The sequence below is a fragment of the Prunus mume genome, linkage group LG5 (assembly GCF_029339155.1).
Source record: "Prunus mume cultivar Tortuosa linkage group LG5, ASM2933915v1, whole genome shotgun sequence".
Lineage (NCBI taxonomy): Eukaryota > Viridiplantae > Streptophyta > Magnoliopsida > Rosales > Rosaceae > Prunus > Prunus mume.
Genome location: NC_142702.1, coordinates 22,276,485 through 22,298,842, shown reverse-complemented (window position 1 = coordinate 22,298,842; position 22,358 = coordinate 22,276,485). Strand labels below are relative to the sequence as shown.

Below are 22,358 nucleotides of genomic sequence, written 5' to 3'. Positions count from 1 at the left end.
ATTTTGGTAAATTCTGTTGGTCCTAGCCAAATGATCCAGTGTTTCAAATACCAACATATCCACATGATCTCTCACTTGATCATCTTTCTTTGCCCAAAATACCTCAATGAAATCCGATTCTTGTCTTTTCTTTACTCTAAATGCAATTCAACCTTTGTTTACTAAAATTTACAGTACACTTTATTCATTTAAATTTTCGTGTCATATGAATCAACAACAATAATAAAATAAAATCACTTTGACTCTCTCACTACATCAACTTATTATATGAATAAAATGTAAAGCAAAAGTTTGTGATTCATCATTTTACACAAACAACGTGAAGGAAAACTAAGCCTATAACTTTCATACAAGAAAAAGGTTCCCATCCTATCTTTGTCTGATTTCCTATACATTTTTTTTAATGATGAAAAACCTAATTAGATTATGTCTTCCCTAATTGGATAAAACCTTTCTTTAAATAGGACAAACTCATCTATTTTTGGTGGTCCATGCACCACCCGAACCCCGCTCACCTACCACGTGGAAACCTATCACAGGGACTCCAACTTCCTCATTTCACTACACATCACTCTGCTCCTCTCTCTCTCTAACCGTAGATATAAATTTGAGCTAATAAACAAACGCCGTCACATAACCTTCGTAGTATAGCAAAGCCCTTCACTTTCAGCTCCCGAAAGCCGTCACGAGTCACGACCCACCCTCGGAGAAGGACAACACTCCACACACACACACAACAATGAAGCAGGGGCTCGCTTTCCCATAAAACGACCACGAAGAGCTTCAAAAACCGTACCGATCGAGTGGCGCCGGGAAAATAGCTCAGATCAACGTCTCCGACGATCTAGGATTCCGGCGAGGACGGTAGCGTCGTTCGTCGATTGCTCTCTGTTGAAATGGCTTCGGAGGATGTGAAACCGAGCGAATCGGCGGTCTCCACGATCGTCAATCTGGCAGAGGAGGCTAAGATGGCGAGAGAGGGCGTGGTCAAGGCTCCGAGCCTTGCGGTTCTCAGTGTCTGCAAGTCTCTGGTTGCTGGTGGAGTGGCTGGTGGAGTGTGAGTTCTCGATTTCTTGAGTTTTCTGGTGTTTGTTTCCCGTAATGAAGTTCCTCGGAGAAAAAAATTTCCCGCAAAAATTGGATTTTGTTTTTTAAAAATTCGTTTGATTAGAAATCAATGTCATTTTGTGAAGCCAAGGTATAATGACTGTATAAATTCGATCGTTTTGTGAGGTTAGGCACGAAAAAATTGAATCTTTTTCTGCGACGGCTAAGAATACTGAAATTGGAAAAAGTAGGCAAAGAAACGGATTCAATACCAAGTAATTGGTTAATGAAAATGAAGAAGGAGAAGCAATCGGAATATTAAATCTCGTCAATCGATTAAATAATTTTGAGCGTCTGCAATGTGTTGTATATAATTGGTCATGGTTTGATTTAAGTCTTGCGTGAATTTCTAATTCTCATGCGGGTATCTGAAATTTGAAATTTATGCATGCAATGGCATTAGGTCCATTAGATTCTAGTAATGTGAAAGAAATTGTTGTCTTGTCTTGTCATTGCTTATTGATATTAGCAGGATCATTTTGTGCATTGTTTATTTCTATCTCCATGTTTTTTTCATGTTGACCTTTTTCCAGTAATGAAATATTTTAATATCCATGCAGGTCACGCACAGCTGTTGCTCCATTGGAGCGACTGAAAATATTGCTCCAGGTACCATTTTTCAGTTAATTGTGTACAATGTCTTTCACTTGTTTCTATATGCACTCAGCGTACACAAACTAACACATAAAAATTTATCACATTCCTGACTGGTTACCATGTCTGCAGGTCCAGAATCCACATAACATAAAATACAATGGAACAATACAAGGCTTGAAATATATCTGGAGAACTGAGGGTTTCCGTGGATTGTTTAAAGGAAATGGTACGAATTGTGCTCGTATTGTCCCCAACTCAGCAGTCAAGTTCTTCAGCTATGAGCAAGCTTCTAAGTATGTTTCTAACAAGATTTAATGTTAATTTATTTTTTCGATTTTGCTTCCAGTATGTTATAAATTCATCTTTGATTTTTGTTCCATTCATATTTGACCATCAATCTTGTATTGTTTGTATGATTGTATATTCTTTTGCAACTTCTGAATGCATCGTATTGTATTGTTACTTCATATATGTAACTTCATATTACATTCTCCTACTTTCCCTTCTGCTGAATGCTCCTTGTTATCTTCGTGACAGGGGAATATTGTTACTGTATCGGGATCAAACTGGCAATGGTATGTCCATACGTACCATCATTTTGTTGCCTTTAGTTGTAATAATTTGACAAGACTCTTTGGAGACCTTACATTCCATCTCGACATTTCATTAACTTTCTGCATTGGGCCAGTTAACATTTTGACTCAGGTTGGATTGCTGTTTAATGATGTTTTGCCTCGTAAAATGTCTAACAGAGGCATGTAACATCCACATAATCACATTATAAACCATCAAAAGAAACTATGTGACTAGTATGATGTCATTGTTGGGAAAATAACATGATCTTTATCATTCCTTGGAAATCAAACATCAACGGGTTGGTAGAAGTCAATGGATAACGTAGGTTATCTAAATCTCCTTTTCTTTTCATACCTGCAGAAGATGCTCAGCTCACTCCTCTTCTACGTCTTGGAGCTGGAGCATGTGCTGGAATTATTGCCATGTCTGCAACTTACCCGATGGACATGGTACGAGGAAGGCTAACTGTACAGGTAGTTGTTTCAGTCCTGTTCTCCTTTTGTTTCATAGGATAACTGTTTTAAAGACCTTTATATTTCCCCCCTGCCATTTCAGTCTTCAATCTCAATGGTTAAAACTGAAAGAGAATGATTACTTTCTATATATGTGCACTGGAAGGATTTATGTTTTGTTGGTCTTAAATTTGCAGACAGAGAACTCTCCCTTTCAGTACAGGGGAATGTTCCATGCTCTAACGACTGTGCTTCGCGAGGAGGGCCCACGGGCTTTGTACAAGGGATGGCTTCCTTCTGTAATTGGAGTTGTAAGTTTTTGTTATTTAAAAACTCTGCTTTCACTTATTCATTATTGCCACACTTTTGATATATGAGCTCCAAAGTATAAAGAAACAAAGTCTGTTGATTGAGTAGCTCATAAGTTTTATTAAACAACTTGTTGTTCTTGCTTTTTGCTGTTCCTGTGCAGTTGGATTGGAAGTTTCTTCATATGGACAATTAATGTCACCTGTTTGTATATTATACTTCTTTTACCTATTTATGTTTAGGCATGCCACAGTAGAAATATGTGGACCTTATATTGTTGATTTTTGTTTGCAGGTTCCCTATGTTGGTCTCAACTTTGCTGTGTATGAATCCTTGAAGGATTGGTTAATCAAAAGTAGACCATTTGGACTTGTTGAAGATACAGACTTAAGTGTCACAACAAGGTTGGCATGCGGGGCTGCTGCTGGAACTGTTGGGCAAACTGTTGCTTACCCCCTTGATGTCATTCGTCGAAGGATGCAGATGGGGGGATGGAGTAATGCTGCTTCTGTTATCACTGGTGATGGGAGAAGCAAGGCCCCACTTGAATATACTGGCATGATTGATGCATTCAGGAAAACTGTTCGACATGAGGGCTTTGGAGCGTTGTACAAGGGTTTGGTTCCCAATTCTGTTAAGGTCAGTCCTAATCATCTGTTTGTTTTTTAATTTGCTTGTAGACAATTTCCGGCTGGCTAGTTATTAGTTTGTGAAAACAATTTTGTCAGGCTGGGCAAAGGGCTTAAATGAGATGAATCTTACACATGGAATTGCCATAATATCTTAGGGTGACAGGTTGCATGGTTGTGGCAAATTCGACCATCATTAAAAAGTCTCACTAGGATTAACAAAAGAGAGGTCTAGGACTTTAGCCCACAAATTCCTTTGTTTTAATTCTTATGTGGCTTACTAGCTATGAATCATGACTTGTGGTGTATAGGTACTGGATATCAAGAGGGTTTTGAATCCTTAGTATTAACTATGAACACTAATTTTTTTTTTTTAAATTTTTATTTTGTGTGGGTAATATAAGGGGCAAAGCCCAAACCAAAGCTATGAACACTGATTTTAAACTGTTATAGAAGAGTATACGAAAGCTAGGATCCAATACTTTGTTTTATCATCTTTGTTCTCTTAACATCAGTGGTTGGTTCCTGTATTGTACTGTTCTTTTGAACTTGGCCACTAGGAAACTTTGAAACTCCTTTATTAATCCGCTTGTGATGGAACTATTGCACATAGATTTTTTTTTTTTTTTTTTTTTTGGTAAAAAAATATGTAGGGGCTGCATTCAACTTGTACTGCCTCCAGTTTTCTTCCCTTGGTGTATGCTTTGATGTGTGCGTGGAATTTTCAGAATGAGTTCTAATCAGTTTTTGCAAACTTGTCTTTGCAAACGGTATAATTTCATTTGCTTCAATTTTTCAGGTAGTGCCATCCATTGCAATTGCATTTGTGACGTATGAGATGGTGAAGGACGTTTTAGGAGTCGAGATCAGGATATCGGACTAAAATTGCAGGAGCTCCGTGATATTTATCTTTGCGTGTGCTATTTTTGTAGGCCGGGAAATAGAGGTCTGATAAACTAGGGGTAATTTCTTCCTTTTCTCTCTGAAGCTCTAGCGAGTCTCAGCCTGTGTTCATAAATTGCTTTCCCCCCTGTTTTCCTTTTTGTATTTCCATATGAACACGATGTAGCTTTGAAGCTTCTCATTCATATGATGCGCCAATAAGTGTTTCGACAATGTAAAACATGCTTTTGCATGCCTTATTCCATAAGCTTTGAGAAAGCATTTTCTACACTTCCTGGATCAAACTTGTTGGGTGCGTTTGCTTATTTTGTCTCTTTTAAACACACAAACTTCTTTGATTTGACTCCATATATATTTCTTGCAGAAAAAAGAAGAAGGAAAAAACATGCATTATATATCAATAATCTAATATAATGTGTTTGTCAATTTTTTTCGTTACAGAATGATGCATGAAAATAGAACAAATATGATTATAATATTATTTGAAAGAATTCCAAACATGCTCCTTTCCTTTGTTTGCTTTCTTTTCGACTAATTGTGGGGGATAAGTGTAGAGGAAAATTGGATAAAATATAGTTATGAGAAATTGGAAACTTTTGTATGACATCGTTTGCCATCTCTTTCCTTGCTGAACAGTTTCCTCCTTCATCGACATCATTCTTTATACTCGTCGGCCATGCCTGGACATACATAGGAGGAGCAATATTTTATCAAACATCTGAGGATAACAAATAATAGAATTTCCTAAATCCATATGATTTCTGTTAGGAGACTACTAACCTAGAATCCCTTACTCTTGTTTGAAACCTTTGAGTTCGTCGCCGGACCGGCTTGACCTCGTCTGTCTCCCGTCTTTTCTTTTTTAATACCTTGATAGCTTTAGCTCCGTCTTTTCTTCTGTCTGGTTCTCTCTCTACAGAGTTTAAGCTTTCTTCGGTTGATAAAGAAAACAATGAGAGAAACACAATAAGGAGGTTCAACTCAGCTGTAAACATCGAGTTAGGCAATTCTTGCGATGCTACCGATTCTTCGTTCTGCTCCATTTCTCTGTCTTCCTGCACCTCATCAACCTTGTTGTCTAGAACTCTAGCAGGCTCTGCCATTTTACTAATCCAAACCTTCAACAACAAAATGAAAGAAATAAAAAATAATCTCTCAGAAGAAAAAACAATTAAAACAAATGTAAATTTTGGGCACAAAACAAGAACGAAAGCGATCGCGGCTTACCAAATAATAACAGCGAGACTTTGTGGTTGACAAAGGCCAGGATCGAAGGGTAATATTTTGTTCTTCATAAAAGTAGGTCTCAGTTGCCTTGATAATTGTTATAGTGATGTTTGTTCGTAATGAGTAAGGGGACTTCGTGTATTGATTCATGAAAGACCAGATTGTACACGTAAATCAGTCACATAATTAGATGGTAAAATTAAGGCTTACCGCCAATCTAGGCTTGTATTATCTTTACAGAGTCGGAGCCAGAAAACTTTCAATGGAAGGACAAATAAATTTTACTAAAATTGTATAAACTATATTTATTTTTACCATATAAACTATAAACTACAGCAATCACCCAATTGTAGAATTCTTTTGTAAAAACAAAAAATTATCGTGTAACATTAAATACCATGTGACATAAACTGAATTCACTTGATTAAAAACGTGTTAAAGCTTAATTTAACATCGAAAGTTAATAATATACGTGTTCGTTAAAAATTGTGCTACGGTCAGTTGCATACTGGTATTTTTAAAATAGGAGGGCAATCCGTACCCTCAAGAAAAATGGTTGTTGATTGACGATTGAGCTGGTGGCATGAACATTCCCTGAGAAAGATCTACAAATTGGGGTAGTGCTCGCATCAACATCGACGTGCGACCAGCCTCATTATGAGCCACTCATTCATTGGCTACGTGGTTCGCTTAAACCCCTCCAATTAAACACTACCCAAAAAAAAATAATAATAATAATAATTACCAAACACGTGCCATGCTCCGTACCGTCACCACAGTTGCATTGAATTACATAAAATGCCCCTAAAGACAGTGAGAGAATAACTACTCAATTGGATTTTTTTTCCTCTTCTTCTTTATGTGATGGGGACTGTGATTGAATCTGGTTCACCAATTTCATCGCAACCGATCCCACACCACATATTTGCTGTTACCGAAGTTTGGCAGACTGACTTGGTGACTGCATTTACAACTGACTGAGTCACAGACATGATTATCTTTGGACATGATGATAAGCACGGTCCAATTTAGATTGATGTTATCCTAAAATTATAGTCACGAGAATCAAAGAATTGAAATTGGATAAACTATTTTTCTCTAATGGATCTCATTCTTAATTTTAAAGGTATTTAATTACAAATTTTAACTCGAAACGAACATAATTTGTTATTCTTTATGTGTAAATAAATGCATAGAAAATAAACATACTAATTATATGATTTAGTTCGATGAAGATATTTTTCAAATGCTAAATCGAATATGGTTCAAATTATAATATTTTTAGCGTAAAAAGTTAAATCAAACAGTGAGATTGATTTTATTTGACCAGTTTGTATGGTTTGGATTCATTTTATCTACAGATGTTACAAAATGTGCGCAATCACAACCAGAGTTCAATTCTGATATCATGTTCTTAGACCTCATTTAGCAAAAGCCAAAAACTAAAAACCTTACTTACATTATCATCCACTAATTAAATCCATGAGCGCAAAAAATCTAAACATGGCAGAATCAGTAATAAAGAAAAAACATATGCCCATTTGTGTGTAAACAACTCCACCGAAAGCAACCAACTACACTAATCAAGCAGTCTCGTTCACAAATTCTCTGAGAGAGAAAATATCGTGGCTGCTTCTCTTTGCCAGACTTGCAAAAGCCTCTGAATTTTGAAAACAAGCATCAGCAAATGGAAAATATACAAACAGAGTATAAACCACGACTGTTATTATAATTATATATAGAAAGGATACCAGTCAACTTGAGAAAATTTAATCATGTTCATATCACCACGTAAAAAGTTTTAGACACTGTTGGAGATATATATATCAATATTCCACTTTTGTTAGTTTTTAGAAAGAAGAAGCTTTCCATTTCAGCCAAGTTTTTTGGTGGCTCTCTGTTCTGAGCTTGCAGGGGATTTGGTGGGCTTGCTTGCCATTGTTACTTTGCCTGGTACTTGATTCAATGGTAAATGCCTTTTCTTTTGGGTTTGAAATTTGATTCAGATTAATGGGTTTTTGTTTTTCTGTAAGTTGTGTTCTTGTTTAGTTGGTGGTGATATAAGAACTTGTTGCTCTCCGGTGATGATTGGATTGTGTAGATTGTTAAGAATGATGCATTTGTGTTGTACTGTTGCAAGAAAATGATGATGTTGGACAACTAGTTTCTTTTTCTTTTGTCTGTGCTTGTTTACTTTCACCTCTTTTATTTTTATTTTTCCCTGTTGGATTACATTTCTACATTTGAGTGGATGGGGTTTCCTAGATGGTAATCTTTGTTTCTCTAGACTTAGTTGTTCCATTTATTTTTCCGAATTTACGTAAATGAAAATGTGGTTTATGTTCTGTTGATGTAAAAGATGAGTCTTCGAAACCAGAAGTTGGTGTTGCTTGATGCTGATTTTGATACTTTTATATTTAATTAATTTTCCAACTCATTGATTATGAATTCATCTATCTTCCTTATTAGCGATTCTTTTTCATTTTGACATGAGCAGGCCACTTCACCAGAAGTTATTTATATCCATTGAGTGAAGTGCAAATGGATGGTTTTGAGAGTTTGGTAGATAAGATGGCTGCAAAGGGTGTGGTGAGGAATGAAAAACGTAAGCAAAAGGATTGTGATCCTTTTCTTAAACTGGAGGGTCCAAATTTGTTGGAGTCACCAGTGTGCACATTGGGAATGGCAAGGAGCAATTGGCCCGAGAGCTCGCCTAGGAATTGCAGTGTTACAATGGAGGGAAAGGATTTGAGTCAATGCGTAACTTCCTCATCTGTATTTGAGCCGCCCTGTAAGAGCTCCGGTTCCATAAATGGCACGGGGCTTGTGGTTGAGGATATGACATTGAAACATCATAGGAAACCAAATTCAGCTTTACTTAGTCCTAGTCAGGAATGTTGGCAAGATCCCGATCCGGTAGCAAATGCATTTAGAAGTAAGAATTTTCATGGTGATACTATGTCAGAGGACAATGATCAGACACAGTTGAGAGTAAGAGGTCAGCTTTTAGAAATGCCTTCTCGCATACGAAGTCTGAAGCCTTTGTTAAGCAATCATTCAGAGCAGGAACCAGACAAACTGTCTGCATATTTAGGGGTTGAGGACAGCAAGATCATGTCAAACAATATGCTAAGTATCGCCAAAAAGCAACTGAAGACCCAATCTAGTAATAGCCATTCTCAATTACTTGCAAAGGAAACCTTGAAGGGAAAGAGTGTCAGTAAATTTCAAGAACCTTGCAGTGGCTTTGGTAGTTCAGCTACGGACCAGAAGGAAAAAAACCTGGGTTATGGTTCTGAGGTAGCTTGTGATGCACAGTTGAAATCAATTGTTAACAGTGATCAGATTTCTTCACATGTGCTTGATAGGTCTGGCCCAAAATCTACCAGTAATGGGATTTGCTTGAGGGAGTGGCTTAAACCTGGGGATCACAAAGTAGATATAGTTGAAAGCCTGCTCATATTTAGACAGATTGTGGAGTTTGTGGATTTTGCACACTCTCAAGGTGTCGTCTTGCAAGACTTACGACCATCGCGCTTCATTTTATTTCCATCGAATAAGGTTAAATACACAGGTTCATCAGCCATCCGAGAATCAAATAGTCTTATGAACCGAGATTTGATTATCAAAAGGCCATCAGAGCAGGATGCATGTGCTGAACGTATTTTAGGTGGAAAACAGCTAAAACTGAGTGAGGGTAATGAGGAAAAGTTTTGCATAGCTGGTCCACAAAATTCTGGCTATGGTGAACTCCAGTTTCAAATGAATTCGAGCTACCAAAATGCATTGGTTGCCGTACAGCAAAGATCCATTTCTGTAATTGTTCAGTTGGAAGAGAAGTGGTATACCAGTCCAGAGGAGCTCAATGAGAGAGGTTCCACACTTTCATCTAATGTCTATTGCCTTGGGGTTCTTCTTTTCGAGGTGAGAAGTTATTTTGAAGTGTTTCCACAAGTTCTTATTATTTGAAAGTTAACTTGAACAACCTGTACTTCTTGGCAGATGATTTTATTATATAATTTGATTTGAACTAACATAACTTTAGACTTGTTGTTCGCTTGTTATGACACTGTAAGTTAATTCTGAAATGATGAACGGGTAAAAATTCCTTGTGCTAAGTTCTGCTATCAAATTAATGTAAGAAATAGTTTGCTCTCAAAACTGGAAAAATAAATCTTCGTTTGTCTTTCTTTAATTTTTTTTTTTAAGTTATAAAGTTCTATCCTTGGGGTTGGAGTAGAAAATCTATACATTTGACTTGTTTAGCTCGTTTATGTCAGTTGCTGTGCCGTTGTGAATCATGGGAGGTGCATTGCGTGGTGATGTTGGATTTGCACCATCGGATTCTGCCACCAAAGTTTCTTTCACAAAATCCGCTGGAAGCTGGTTTTTGTTTTTGGCTTCTCCATCCTGAACCTTTGGCTCGTCCAACAACAAGGTACCACCATCTGCATTTCTTTAATTTACTGCCTTCTACTATATTTATTAACGTTTTCAGGAGTATGAAAAATCAAGGCAATGGTACCATATGATCTATATTGTAATGCTACCAATTATGAGTTCCTACACTACCATCCTTTACTTGGATAACCTATCCAAATCCAACTTAAAGCCTTAAACTTCTCACTTTTCAGCATTGTTGTTGCTAAACTCAATTATCTATGTTGCACTGACAATTGTCAACCTGCAAGCTTCTTGTTCCATTACCATGTAAATGTGTACAATCAATAGCTCTAGTGCATGTTGATGTGAAGGTATATCCTTTATTTGTTATCCAATGAAGTATGTCTAAACTGGCCACATTCTGAAGTTTTTATTTTCTGGTGTGCAACAGAGAAATCCTGCAGTCTAAACTGATAGGTGGATACCAAGAATCGGCTCGCTGTGATGATTTTTCAAATTCTGCTGATAATGTTGATGCTGAATCAGAGCTATTACTTAGTTTTCTTATCCCATTAAAAGAGAAGAAGCAAGGGCATGCCTCTAAGTTGGTGGAAGTTATAAGATGCCTAGAAGAAGATATAAACAAGTTCGGGAGGAGGCATTTATCAGGGGAATTTCCTAGTGAAAGAGAACAGGGGTTCTGTCTTGAAGACCCTGTAAGTTCAGGTGTTTCTTCTCGATTAATTGCAGCGTCAAACATGAATGAGACGCTCTTGATGAAGAATATCAGTCAACTAGAGGATGCTTACGCCTCCACAAGATCCCAAATGGGGAAAACAGAAACTGCTCCTGTAGCATGCTCTTATAAGGAGGTGTTAAACAATCGATACAGGTGGTGTCATGTGCGAAATCATACTCAGGATTCAAGCCTCAATCAGAAATCAGGTGATCGGCTTGGAGCCTTTTTTGATGGTGTTAGCAAGTTGGCTCGCCGTAGCAAGTTTGAAGTACGTGGGACATTAAGAAATGGAGATCTTCTCAACTCTAGCAATGTGATTTGCTGTTTAAGTTTCGACTGTGATGAGGAGTATATTGCTACAGCTGGAGTATCAAAGAAAATCAAGATCTTTGATTTTGCTGCGCTTGTAGACAATTCTTTGGATATCCATTATCCCGTAGTTGAGATGCCAAACAAATCTAAGTTGAGCTGTGTTTGCTGGAACAACTACTTTAAGAACTATCTAGCATCAACAGATTATGATGGGGTTGTACAGGTGTGTTTCCTACAATCAAATACGTAAATCCAGACTACATGTAAATGTGCAACCTTTTTAAGTTAGTGCTTTCATTTGAGGCTATTAATAAAGTCAGAAATCTGTTTCTTTACCAATTATAAATACCATCTTCATGTATGAAGTTCAGATGTGGGATGCATCTACTGGTCAAGGATTTTCTCAGTACGTAGAGCACCAAAGGAGGGCTTGGTCTGTCGACTTTTCTCAAGCTGACCCAAAAAAGTTTTCTAGTGGGAGTGATGACTTTTCTGTGAAACTGTGGAGCATCAATGAGGTATTGCTCTCTTACATGATTTAAAAATGGCATTAGCATGCAAAATATTATCTTCTTGATCTTGACTTATCCTTGTGGGTACTATTTTTTGAACTTGAGCTATAGTTTGTAAGTTCAGGAGTTTACCTTTATGAAAATATCCAAACTACAAAATTATGAGAAACGTTTTTGAATGGTATTTGTGCAGAAAAAATCAATAGGCACAATCTGGAGCCCTGCTAATGTCTGTTGCGTTCAGTTCTCTGCATACTCTTCCAATCTCTTGGTTTTTGGATCTGCCGATTACAAGATCTACGGCTATGATATTCGCCATACTAGAATCCCTTGGTGCACTTTACCTGGTCATGGAAAAGCTGTTAGCTATGTAAAATTTGTAGATGCTGAAACCCTTGTTTCTGCATCCACGGACAACACTCTGAAGCTTTGGGATCTTAACCAAGCAATCTCAACTGGGTTGTCCTCCAATGCCTGCAGCTTAACTTTTAGTGGTCATACTAATCAGAAGGTTGGCTACTCTGCTCTTGATATAAGACTCAGAATTTATCATGTTTTAATGTTTTAATAGTTCTAACTCTTCATGTCCTGGTTGCTCAGAATTTTGTTGGTTTATCTGTTTCGGATGGATACATAGCATGCGGCTCAGAAACGAACGAGGTACAAATTTGTTATCCTTAGATTTCTCCCTCCGGTTATGATTATTATTTTTCAATAATGAGTTCGTTTTTGAAGGACCCTCTAGTCATACCTTTAACCATCTCATGTTGTATTAAAATGGGCATGTGATGGTGAAGGGTCTACTTAATGTATGGGCTTTCTTTTCAAAAGATTTGCTCCTTCAAGAGTAATCCCTGATACATATTCCAACCCTTCCTCAAGTTTCTATGTTATTTTAAACCAATATGTCATTATGGACTATATGGATTGAGATTTTAACTAACTATAATTTTTCCTCTCTCTCTCTCTCTCTCTTCTTTTCCCATTTCAGGTTTATAGTTATTACAGAAGTCTACCCATGCCAATCACTTCACATAAATTTGGATCAATTGATCCAGTTTCTGGAAGTGAGGTTGGTGATTATAGTGGGCAGTTTGTCTCGAGTGTCTGTTGGAGAAAAAAGTCTAACATAGTTGTTGCTGCCAACTCAACTGGAACTTTGAAATTATTGCAGATGGTGTGAGTATAAGCTTGTTCCCTAGATAATCCAAGGAATCTGTTCTTTCCTGGAAACATTTTTTATTAGCTTGCCTGTCCTGGATTTACTTTTTCTTCTTCTTGGAATGAAAAATATGATTTGAAGCAGAAACTAGTCAGGTTGAAGACTACATTGTAACAAAAATTTAACAGAGCCAGCCCTATGTGCCCTGGATGTATATACAGTTATGCGGATAAAAGAAATCGATTAAAGGCTGATTACGGCAAGTGAACTTCATGAAGAAATCAATTTGTGTTATCAAGAATTTCTCAAGGAATATAGATCTTATACAAGAAAGTATATATCTAGGAACAGATACTAGTATAGGAATCTAAATGCTCGGAACTCTAAATTTGAAGAGAAATTTATGGCTTCACTGTGATGCTGATGGGATTTTTATACTAAGTTCCAAATTCGAACTTATGCAAGTATTGCTGAACTTATTTATGTAGAAAAAATAAAAAACATAAGATGTAAATTTTGATTCATTATTTGCACGGCTTGATCAAAGTTCTGCCACTTCTGAATGCTTTACACTTTCTGATCATCTCAGTATTAAACTAATAATGGAATTTTTTTATCATGACTCATATACCCAATAAGAGGATATTATTCTCAGATATACAATCTCATCTTTTGCCCCTGGTTGAGATGAATTGAGGTTGTCTTTTTCTTGCCTTTAAGTTGTTATATCTTGTCAGAGATCATCACTGTTGAAGTCTTGCCTGCGTTAAGCTCAACGGATTCCTTGAATAAATTGTTCCTCTGCAGAGGACAAAGTTTAAAGGTATGGAAGGTTTTGCCACATAATTTTATATTGTATACAAATGTTAAGCTCTTTATGACTCAACCTTGTAAGTTTGTAGCTGACTCGTTGTAAAGTTACTCACTAAAGGATTGCTCTGAGTTTCTGCCCATGATATCTTGTTCTGATTCTGAAAAGAAATTCCAATGGTCTTGCAACTTTTGTCCCCCACTTTAGGGCCTTAAAACACCTTTTTCTTCCTCCATCCTTCTCCTAGTATGGATTCCTTCTGTACATTTGAGCTTTCGTTGACAAAGAATTCTGTCCTTCAACATTTTACTGTGGCTCTTAAACACAATCTACTATTGATACAGATGCTTGTAGTCATCAGAGCAAGCTAAACTGTTCCTATCTTGAACTGTGCTTTCTCTTGATGTTTGATTGAGCAATCCACATATTGCATGAAAGTTAGACTGAAGCTAAGTAATTTGTTGACAAAATGTATGACGCATCAAGGTCTAGGAGAGCTCAGAATCTGAGGCATGTCCAGATGATGTTCTCCGTATTCTTGGACTCATCGCCATTAGCTGGCTTTCTGAACTCATTCTGAGACTAATACTACGGCCACAAGGACTCATCTGTGGAGGTCTGACAGACCGTCCTCTTGGTGTTCCTGTGTAACCAAAGGCAGAAGACATCAGTGCACCGGGGCATAAAAGAAATAATCCTGTTTTCTAATGTCTAAAAATCACTTTACTCTCCTTTTCTAGTTGTGCATAAAAGTAAAGGGAAAGTTTCATGCTATAATAATAGAGTTTGTTCATTGTCAATGCATACGATTCTCTGCTAGAAAATGCATAACGGGTGCAAGGATGGTGAAACAGGCAGAAGGGAGAATCATATTAATAACTTTTGATACCATATTACTTGGTGCAATCAATCACAACATGTGTATGCTATATGCAAAGTACTAATATACTTCTAGTCTTCCTCTATGTTTTAATGTTTTTTCAGTAAGATCTAGTTTCTGCTGTTTTAGGCATTAACATGTCAGCGGTTCTAACTGAGATATATAATTGTTTCTCAGGAAATAATCAGGCATAAATGAGATGTGTGATTAGGGAAACCTGGTAGTCTGTTGGCTTTCACATCTGAAGACTTCTTCAAGAATGGAAGTTTCTTTTTCATGCTATCAGGTGATGTTAAACACTTCCTCTCAGGTGCGGGCGGGAATGGTTCGTCTGGAGTGGTCACCATTTCATCTCCACAGATTGAAGCTCCATCGCTTCCTGATTCTGAAGTATCTTTCAAAGTTGTTCTTTCTCTCTCCGCAATTCTATAAACAAACATCTGAAATGGGATTTGTGATACTGGTGGTTGCTCACAACTCTTCCAAGAAGGAATCTTTCTCAGAATCCCTGACTCAATCTCACAGTAATCTACCATAGGCACTGGTGGGTCTAGCTGGCTGTTATAATCAGGATTCATTGCAAGGAACCTTTTAATATATCTTAGAATCCGACAGATGGATGAGAAGCTTGGCCGTAGATTAGGGTCACTGTGCCAACATTTCTTTGTGAGGTTGGTCACATATCTCAGAGAATAGAATGGGAACAACGGCCTCTCTCCTGCCCTTATGTTTCGGCTCATCTTCTCCCCTTGAAGATGACTATCCTCAAAAGGCACTTTCCCTGTCAGAAGCTCAAAGCAAACCATGCCAAAGCTATACACATCAGACTTTTCTGTGTACTTTTTCTCACTACTTTTTGTCTGTTCGTGCTCTTCCAGAACTTCCGGAGCATACCAGATGAAAGGTAGGCTTCCATTCTGATTTGAAATGTTTTTTTGGCTGGGGCTTTTCGCAGAAGTTAAACCAAAACCTGAAACCTTGGCTTGCAAGTACCCATCTGTGGAGATGCCTCTTGCTTTAACAAGTATGTTAGAAGGATTCAATTCTCCGTGGTAGATTTTCTTCGAGTGGAGATATTCCATTCCTCTTGCAATTTGAAGCATCAGATCAACTGCAACAGGAAGAGAAAATGGAAATCGTTTTCGTGGGCCACAAATCTCTTTGATGTGGCTGCAGAGGTCTCTGCTCATCAGTTCCATAATGAGAAAACACTCTTTCTTTTCCTCATCCGTAAACCCGCAAAGGAAGTGCACTATGTTGGGGTGGGACAGAGATAACAATGAAGAAATCTCTGGCAGCAGGGGTTCAATATCCCCAAAGAAGTGTCTTGAGGCAAAGCTTTCACCCAGCCATAGGATCTCTTTATACTGACTTCCACCCCCTAGCCGTCGCCTCACCTGGTAGTCCTTAGACCCCACCAGGATTGAACTAGGTAAGAGCTTTCCATTCAAAGGCTGTGACTCTGACCCATCTAAGCTTTTGAAAAGAAGATCTATGAGGCGTTTCCCATACTTTGTCGAACCTGAGAGTTTCTTTTCTCTGATTTTATGGAGAAGAGTCCATCTATCTTCTTTCCATGTTGTGTCAAACCTATTGCAGAAATCTTGAGTAATCAAATATTGCTTCCCAAATCTCCACTTGAAAAGTTTCCAATCTCTATAGTCATCTTTGTACTTATCCGCGAACACGGTTTTCTTCCTTTGTATCTCATCCTGACCCCACCCTGATATTTCTCCAGCAATGTCAATTGCTTCAATGACAATTGGCATGCAGGAAAGTAAGTTATGGATGTGAAACTCAATGCAATCGGAGTTCTGATAGAGAGTAATGGCTTTAGCCCACCAATCCTTTGTTTCCAAGCAGTGCCTGATGTATGCTTCTCCTTCTTTGAATATCCTGTGGAGCTCTCTCAACGGCTGCTCGAGAACCCTCCATTTAGTGTGCTTCTCTTCAAATCTCAGATTATATTTCATCTCCTCTGCTATTGATTCATATGCTGAGCTGAAGATATCAAGCAGCAAAAAACACTGCCGCTGATTGATTTGGATGTTGTCTTGGAACACCATCAAGGCCTTCATACTTCCCAAATCCTCCCCAATCTTTCGAAATTGCTCCATTTTAAGACTCGACCACAAAAATCTGAAAATGGAGATCAAAACTAAATTGAAGTACTCTAACAATGAAGTTTCTGAAAGAAATTCATTACTGCAGAAAGATAAGGCCTAACCAGAGACAATGGTCGGTGGAGAATGGAAATGGCAACCACCAAACGTGCAAATTGTCCTTTCCTGTAGAGCAAGAATGACCAACAAATTTAGCTTCTTCAAGGAACAAAAATGGAGATTAGGATCATGGAGACGAATTGGGTATTTTTCCAAATTCTCTCGAAACCCGACAATAAAACAGCAGATTCAAACATACCCATCTAAGTTTTCCCGGCCAAATTCAGTTAGCTTAGAGCACCAGGCAAGTTTTATAGTCAAATGAATTAAAAAAGGAAAAAAGAATGAAAGAAAAAAAGTGCTCCAGAGCGAAAACTAAAACCAGCAGAGCAGATGAGTATGCGATGTGATCTTCCTGGAAAAAGTTTTCTTGGCACTGTTTTTATTTATTTAATTATCTTTTTTTGTTAAGAAAGTGTTGGATTTGGGAATTTACATGTCTTGGGTGATGACACTGGTTTCTTTCTGTGTGGTTCTCCTTCCAAGTGTTCCCGCCAACTTCGATGTCTCCCACTCTCAATTTAGAAAATGCCTTAACCGTTCTAACCGAATTTTAATACTCTTACCCGCCTTTTTGTTTTTGCTTTTACATTATTGTCTTTCCATTAATTTATTAATAAAACAAATTTCACCATTACCTTCCTTTTCACTTACACTAATTCAGTTACTAATTAAGTTACCATTGCTAGATTATAATTATAGTTTATAGTGATCTAAATCTTATAATTTGGAGAATTTGGCTCTTTTATTTATATTTTATGTACTGATATTGTACTTATGACAACCCATGACCTTTCTTAAGAGAGCAATTGCTCCAAACCACTACACTAGTGTCGTTTTGGGCATATGTTTCCGCTATTTTGCATTCAACTGTGCACTTGGTTACTTTGAATTACGAAATAGTGAACCATAGCTGTCTTCTGTAACAGTGATTGTAAACAGCTAATTCATATGGTAATATGGCATTTGGGATTAAATATCATTCCTTATTTGTAAATTGTGCTGTTGTATTGGTGTTGTCCACATCAATGGCAACATTGCAGCTAAGTCTCCATCTCTCTGAAATTGGCCTCTTCTGCATTATATAATGCCTTTCTCTATCTTACCTGTGGTCCACCTGTCATTCCAACTACCATCATTAACCAATTTCCTTAAAAACATTTGGGCAATGCATGAAAATGGAATTAAATTATGTGCCTTCCCAAGACCATGCTGGGGTTTGAACCCAGGCCTCTGTAACCTACTTGCAAATCTGGCATTCAATTTACCATAAAATCAGGCCCAGAGAGTCTTGTTGAAGTTTCTGAGTGATCAAACAAACAGATCCATGATTTCATCTTTGTTTAAAGTTAACAATGCTTTGTCGAGTTCACATTGAAAGGAAAATCAAGACCTGTTGAATATTTCTGCATCTCAGATGATTTTGTATGTTGAAAATGTGACTTAGTGCCCCATTTGTTGACCTCGTATGAGCTTCATACGCATTCATCTCAGGACCATACAGGATCTTTGTGAATGAATGTGATATGTGACTCAGCATTTATGGTTTCTGTATGTTGAAGGAAAACTTGGTGGTAAATGTGGTTGGTGTTGACCTGTTGTTGTGAGGCCAATGGTACTGTGGTGCTGACTTTAGTCATGTCTTGGTAATGGTTGTGGTTACTAACTTAATCATGTGAAACTTATAGAGGTACTTAAGGGTTTTAAGAATATTAATTATGAGTATACTTCTCTAGTAATATTGCAGAAATTGTTTTGTTTGAGAGTTGATTGCATTGGGTGTACATAGTAATTGAACCCTAGACAACAAGAATCAATAGTCCGACCTTAATAATTTTGGTTTGGACTTATCTGGTCACCGGTCATTGGCTTCAAAAGCTTAAGTTATCGGGGAATGAGCCAACAATGTACATCAAACTATCTTGAGTGGCATGCCGAAACGGCAAGAGAGACAAACATATAGGGGTGCAGCACCGCTCTGTACTTTGCAAACCAACAAAGAAGCAGGTAAAGAAAATCAAACTCATGATCCCTTGTAAAAAAAGCTCTAACATCATGTCAAGACAACCATTAGACTAAAATTTCAAGCTATCAGAAAATAAGGAGTATCGTGTCACTGGTATCTGCATCCGATTCCACCCACCGACAAGAATTATGTGAGTGTCATGGCACCATACGTGGCCTATATTTCTTGCTTATTACACAAGTGTCTTTGTTTCTTGAATGGTTTTTATTTAGGGGTAATGTTGATAGTGGGATGTATAGCTATAGCTAATAATACATTGTACAGTTGCATATGTATTGAATGCTATCAGTATCAGATCACTCTGTTGATGGCCAGTTGCTTGCTAGCCATGTCTCAAACTCCACACAGAGAAATGTGTGGACATTGGACAATAACAAATAAACACATATTAATGCTTTGCATTGAATATGCATAGCCTATTGGTAATGAGTCATTGCCATCAACTTTAATAAGAACTGATTTTAATCAATTGGCGTAAGCTCATCAATTTTTTTTTAATTTTTTAATTTTACAAACGTTAGAATATTAGAAGATTTTATAACGGATCCATACACTCATAACAAGGCTATACCACCACAATAAGGCTATGACAACTATAACTATGTATCAAACTAATTATAAATATATATCGTTATCATTATCCATGTGAATCGAACTTGAGACCTCCTTCAATTAAGTGGAGACAAATACCATTAGACTAAAGGCTAGTTAGTAAACTCATAAACCTTTAACCTTCACCAACATTTTCTAGCAATTCCGATACTCAAATTTCAAAATCAAGCAGATTCATAAATATAGATCTAGAGGGCCCTACTCTATGAGATAGAGAGAAAGTAGGTTGGAAATTATTTAGGTTTGTTTGGTAGAAGTAATAATACCATCACAATATATGGGCGGTTTAGTTGGGAGAGTTATTATACCATAAAAATCTTCCCTTGTTTAGCCTTCATTTGTTTGGTTGCTTAGCCTTCTCTGAAAAAAGATACAAGATAAATGCAAGTGTTACATATGTATATTCATACGTATCAAGTAAATTCGAGTGTGTTTAAATTTATAAAGAATGGACCACTCGAGGTAAAAATAATGCTTGAGCATAAATTCACTGTGAGCCTCTTTTGCCATGTTATGAATTAATCATTAATGAGTGGAAAGGAGAGTGCAGGTAAGGCAGGTCTGCCACTTTGAGTTTGTGGGTAGTGGAAAACACAAAAGTTACCCAAAACATAGAGCATTATTTGTGGAAGAAACTATCCCAGAAAACGTAACGAAGTTGGACTGGACTTTCTTAGGATAATACAAAAACGACTTGGTAAATGACTTTCTTTTGGAACAAAAAGCATGCTACAGGAGAAAGTGAGAGGGGGAATTTGAGTGTGATGTGAGGTAACTATTTTGTACCACTAACACTTTCTGGCACCTATAATTTCTTTTCATATGTCAATGACTATTCAGTCTCTACTTTATTAAAAAATGTTTTGAGTTCCAATTAATAAAGTTTGTAATGAATTCAAAGCGCGTATTGTGAGACTAATACGTAATATTTATCCATCTCCGGACTTTCTTTTGCTCTTAAGATAACAAAACCTTGTTCCTATCAAGAATGTTCTCCCAATAAAACAAAGTAAGAATTAGTAAATTGCAATTCCTTGATGTTTCCTTTTCTTTGATGACACTGCTCTCCCTCTTCAAACCCATATGATGATATATCTTGTGTCTCTTTCCCTAAAGAAAAAAAAAATTACCAATATCCTGTGAGTGGTGACACCTCTCTCACTATTCCTAATCAAAATTGGTTTTAACTGTCCAATTTGTATCCCAGCTTTGTTTTCTCAGCTATATTGTATCATATATTTACAGCCTCGACAATGCCTTGCACATCACAACATTATTATTAGTCCTTCCTCTGGCTTTCACAATCTCTATAAATACCACTACATAACTAACCAAGAACACAAGAAACACACAAAGCAAACTGAGAATATGAGTGGAGGAGGCATGGAATCCGTGGCCAGGCTGCGATCAAACGGCAGTGGTGCAGCCAATGGACAGCAGAAGAGAGAGCGCTGTGGCGACTTTCAGATGCCCCTGCACTATCCAAGGTACACTCAATCCGACTACGAGACCATGCCGGAGTGGAAGCTCGACTGTTTGCTTAAAGAGTATGGGCTACCGATTGCTGGGGACGTTGAACAGAAGAGGAAGTTTGCAATAGGAGCCTTCCTGTGGCCTAACTAGACTTGTGTCCCTTGTAACAACAGTATGAGGAAGTACTGAATAATGCTAATTATGATGTGTTTTTAGGTGTGATTAGTTTTGTTATAATTAATCTAGTCTTACTTACTGCTTTGTTTAGTTATGTAATCTGTTTGTGTAATGTTTGTGAGCTTCATGTGTAGATTATATATATCATGTTTAATATGGATCTTCTTCTTCTATTTTCAATGATGGGCTTCAAGTTTTGGCAGTACATTTTCACTCTGTTTTCCTTTTGTTGTTCTGTTTCTAATTTGTCCTAGGAGTTCTCTCTTCTTTTGTCACCAGTTGTTATCAGCCTAAGCATTCTTCTGCAGCAGTTTAAATAATCAACCTCTTTCTCTCTCTCTCTCTCTCTCTCAGCATTCTTCAGCAGCAATTCAGAAAATTGGTTTCTCACAGGTGGTGAAACTAGAAACGTGACTTAAATTGTTCAACAAATATGTAAACTCTTTCCAAACTACAAAATCATAATACTGTGACTTTCATATATTTAATTGGAATCAAGAAGTAGACTTTCCCTGTATTAAGTGATATGCAATGGAAGGGCTGTGATTTGGAAGAGAAGGGTTGCCTTACCTTGTAACCATTGTTAGCATCATCAAATGCTTTCTTATTAGTAGTGGTTAAACAATTATGCACATAAACCTCGTACATGTCGATGTATGAATGTACGAATTAAAATATGCACTAACCTATATACTTTAGAGATACAATCATACATAATTAGCACCAAGGACGGACTCAGAATTTCAAAATGACGTGGATTAAATTTACCTTACATACAAACCTATTGAAAACTCAACGGTACGAGTAAATTTCATTGATAGCAAAAAAAATGCACAAAAGACATAATGAGTCTTACACCTCAAATAACACTTATATAAGTTGCGTCATTCAAGTCTTCATAGCATTAAAATCACTAATTATTGATTAATTATCTATATTATCAACAAATTCTCTTTCAATATGAAGTAGCATACAATTAGCAATAAACTCATCACCTATCTTATTCCAAAGTCGATTTTTAATAAGTCTCATACATGAAAATGCTCATTATGTTGTTGTTGTAGACACAGGAAGAGTTAGTACCAAACGAATCAATCTATCAAACAAGTAGTATGTTTCTGCTAATTTTGTTCTTTTTATTTATTTGTTGGTCCGCCTAGTCCTAATAGGATTAATTAATAATATTTTATTTAGGTGTTTAGCCTAGTCCTAATGGGATTAATTAATAATATTTTATTTAGATGACCTA

General features: G+C 37.1%; 3 protein-coding genes across 6 annotated transcripts; 2 read left to right on the top strand and 1 right to left on the bottom strand.

Annotated features, from left to right (window-relative positions):
• Window positions 1-591: 591 nt before the first annotated feature.
• Window positions 592-4,843, top strand: LOC103332269 (mitochondrial adenine nucleotide transporter ADNT1). The gene is made up of 8 exons (XM_008234991.3): window positions 592-1,057; window positions 1,668-1,716; window positions 1,834-1,997; window positions 2,242-2,279; window positions 2,641-2,753; window positions 2,930-3,043; window positions 3,336-3,680; window positions 4,470-4,843. Exons 1-8 carry the CDS (start codon window positions 897-899, stop codon window positions 4,551-4,553), a joined length of 1,068 nt encoding a protein of 355 aa, XP_008233213.1. The 5' UTR covers window positions 592-896; the 3' UTR covers window positions 4,554-4,843.
• Window positions 4,844-7,383: 2,540 nt separating this feature from the next.
• LOC103332454 (protein SUPPRESSOR OF PHYA-105 1) lies at window positions 7,384-13,189 on the top strand. The gene is made up of 8 exons (XM_016794689.2): window positions 7,384-7,768; window positions 8,298-9,724; window positions 10,081-10,238; window positions 10,635-11,457; window positions 11,606-11,752; window positions 11,940-12,257; window positions 12,347-12,406; window positions 12,738-13,189. The coding sequence occupies exons 2-8, from the start codon at window positions 8,342-8,344 to the stop codon at window positions 12,927-12,929; spliced, it is 3,081 nt and encodes a 1,026-aa protein (XP_016650175.2). The 5' UTR covers window positions 7,384-7,768; window positions 8,298-8,341; the 3' UTR covers window positions 12,930-13,189.
• A 393-nt stretch (window positions 13,190-13,582) lies between these two features.
• LOC103332271 (uncharacterized) lies at window positions 13,583-17,201 on the bottom strand. 4 transcript variants are annotated; one of them, XM_089052513.1, is made up of 4 exons: window positions 17,021-17,201; window positions 16,827-16,887; window positions 14,817-16,738; window positions 13,693-14,362 (listed from the first exon to the last, which is right to left on the bottom strand). In XM_089052513.1, exons 3-4 carry the CDS (start codon window positions 16,714-16,716, stop codon window positions 14,208-14,210), a joined length of 2,055 nt encoding a protein of 684 aa, XP_088908639.1. In that variant the 5' UTR covers window positions 16,717-16,738; window positions 16,827-16,887; window positions 17,021-17,201; the 3' UTR covers window positions 13,693-14,207. The 4 variants fall into 4 exon arrangements, 3 of the variants coding, with proteins under 3 accessions (XP_088908639.1, XP_088908638.1, XP_008233214.2); XR_016127033.1 differs by having other exon boundaries at window positions 13,583-13,709; window positions 13,796-14,362; window positions 14,817-17,201; XM_089052512.1 differs by having other exon boundaries at window positions 16,827-17,201.
• Between the last annotated feature and the right edge of the window lie 5,157 nt (window positions 17,202-22,358).

Coding starts and splice junctions, on each gene's coding strand:
- LOC103332454 (XM_016794689.2), top strand. CDS start 8,342: ATGGATGGTTTTGAGAGTTTGGTAGATAAGATGGCTGCAAAGGGTGTG. Junction 9,725..10,080: donor TTGGGGTTCTTCTTTTCGAG/GTGAGAAGTTAT, acceptor CGTTTATGTCAG/TTGCTGTGCCGTTGTGAATC. Junction 11,753..11,939: donor AACTGTGGAGCATCAATGAG/GTATTGCTCTCT, acceptor GTATTTGTGCAG/AAAAAATCAATAGGCACAAT.
- LOC103332269 (XM_008234991.3), top strand. CDS start 897: ATGGCTTCGGAGGATGTGAAACCGAGCGAATCGGCGGTCTCCACGATC. Junction 1,717..1,833: donor GACTGAAAATATTGCTCCAG/GTACCATTTTTC, acceptor CCATGTCTGCAG/GTCCAGAATCCACATAACAT. Junction 1,998..2,241: donor AGCTATGAGCAAGCTTCTAA/GTATGTTTCTAA, acceptor TCTTCGTGACAG/GGGAATATTGTTACTGTATC.
- LOC103332271 (XM_008234992.3), bottom strand. CDS start 16,716: ATGGAGCAATTTCGAAAGATTGGGGAGGATTTGGGAAGTATGAAGGCC. Junction 14,363..14,816: donor GAAAGCCAACAGACTACCAG/GTTTCCCTAATC, acceptor TTGGTTACACAG/GAACACCAAGAGGACGGTCT.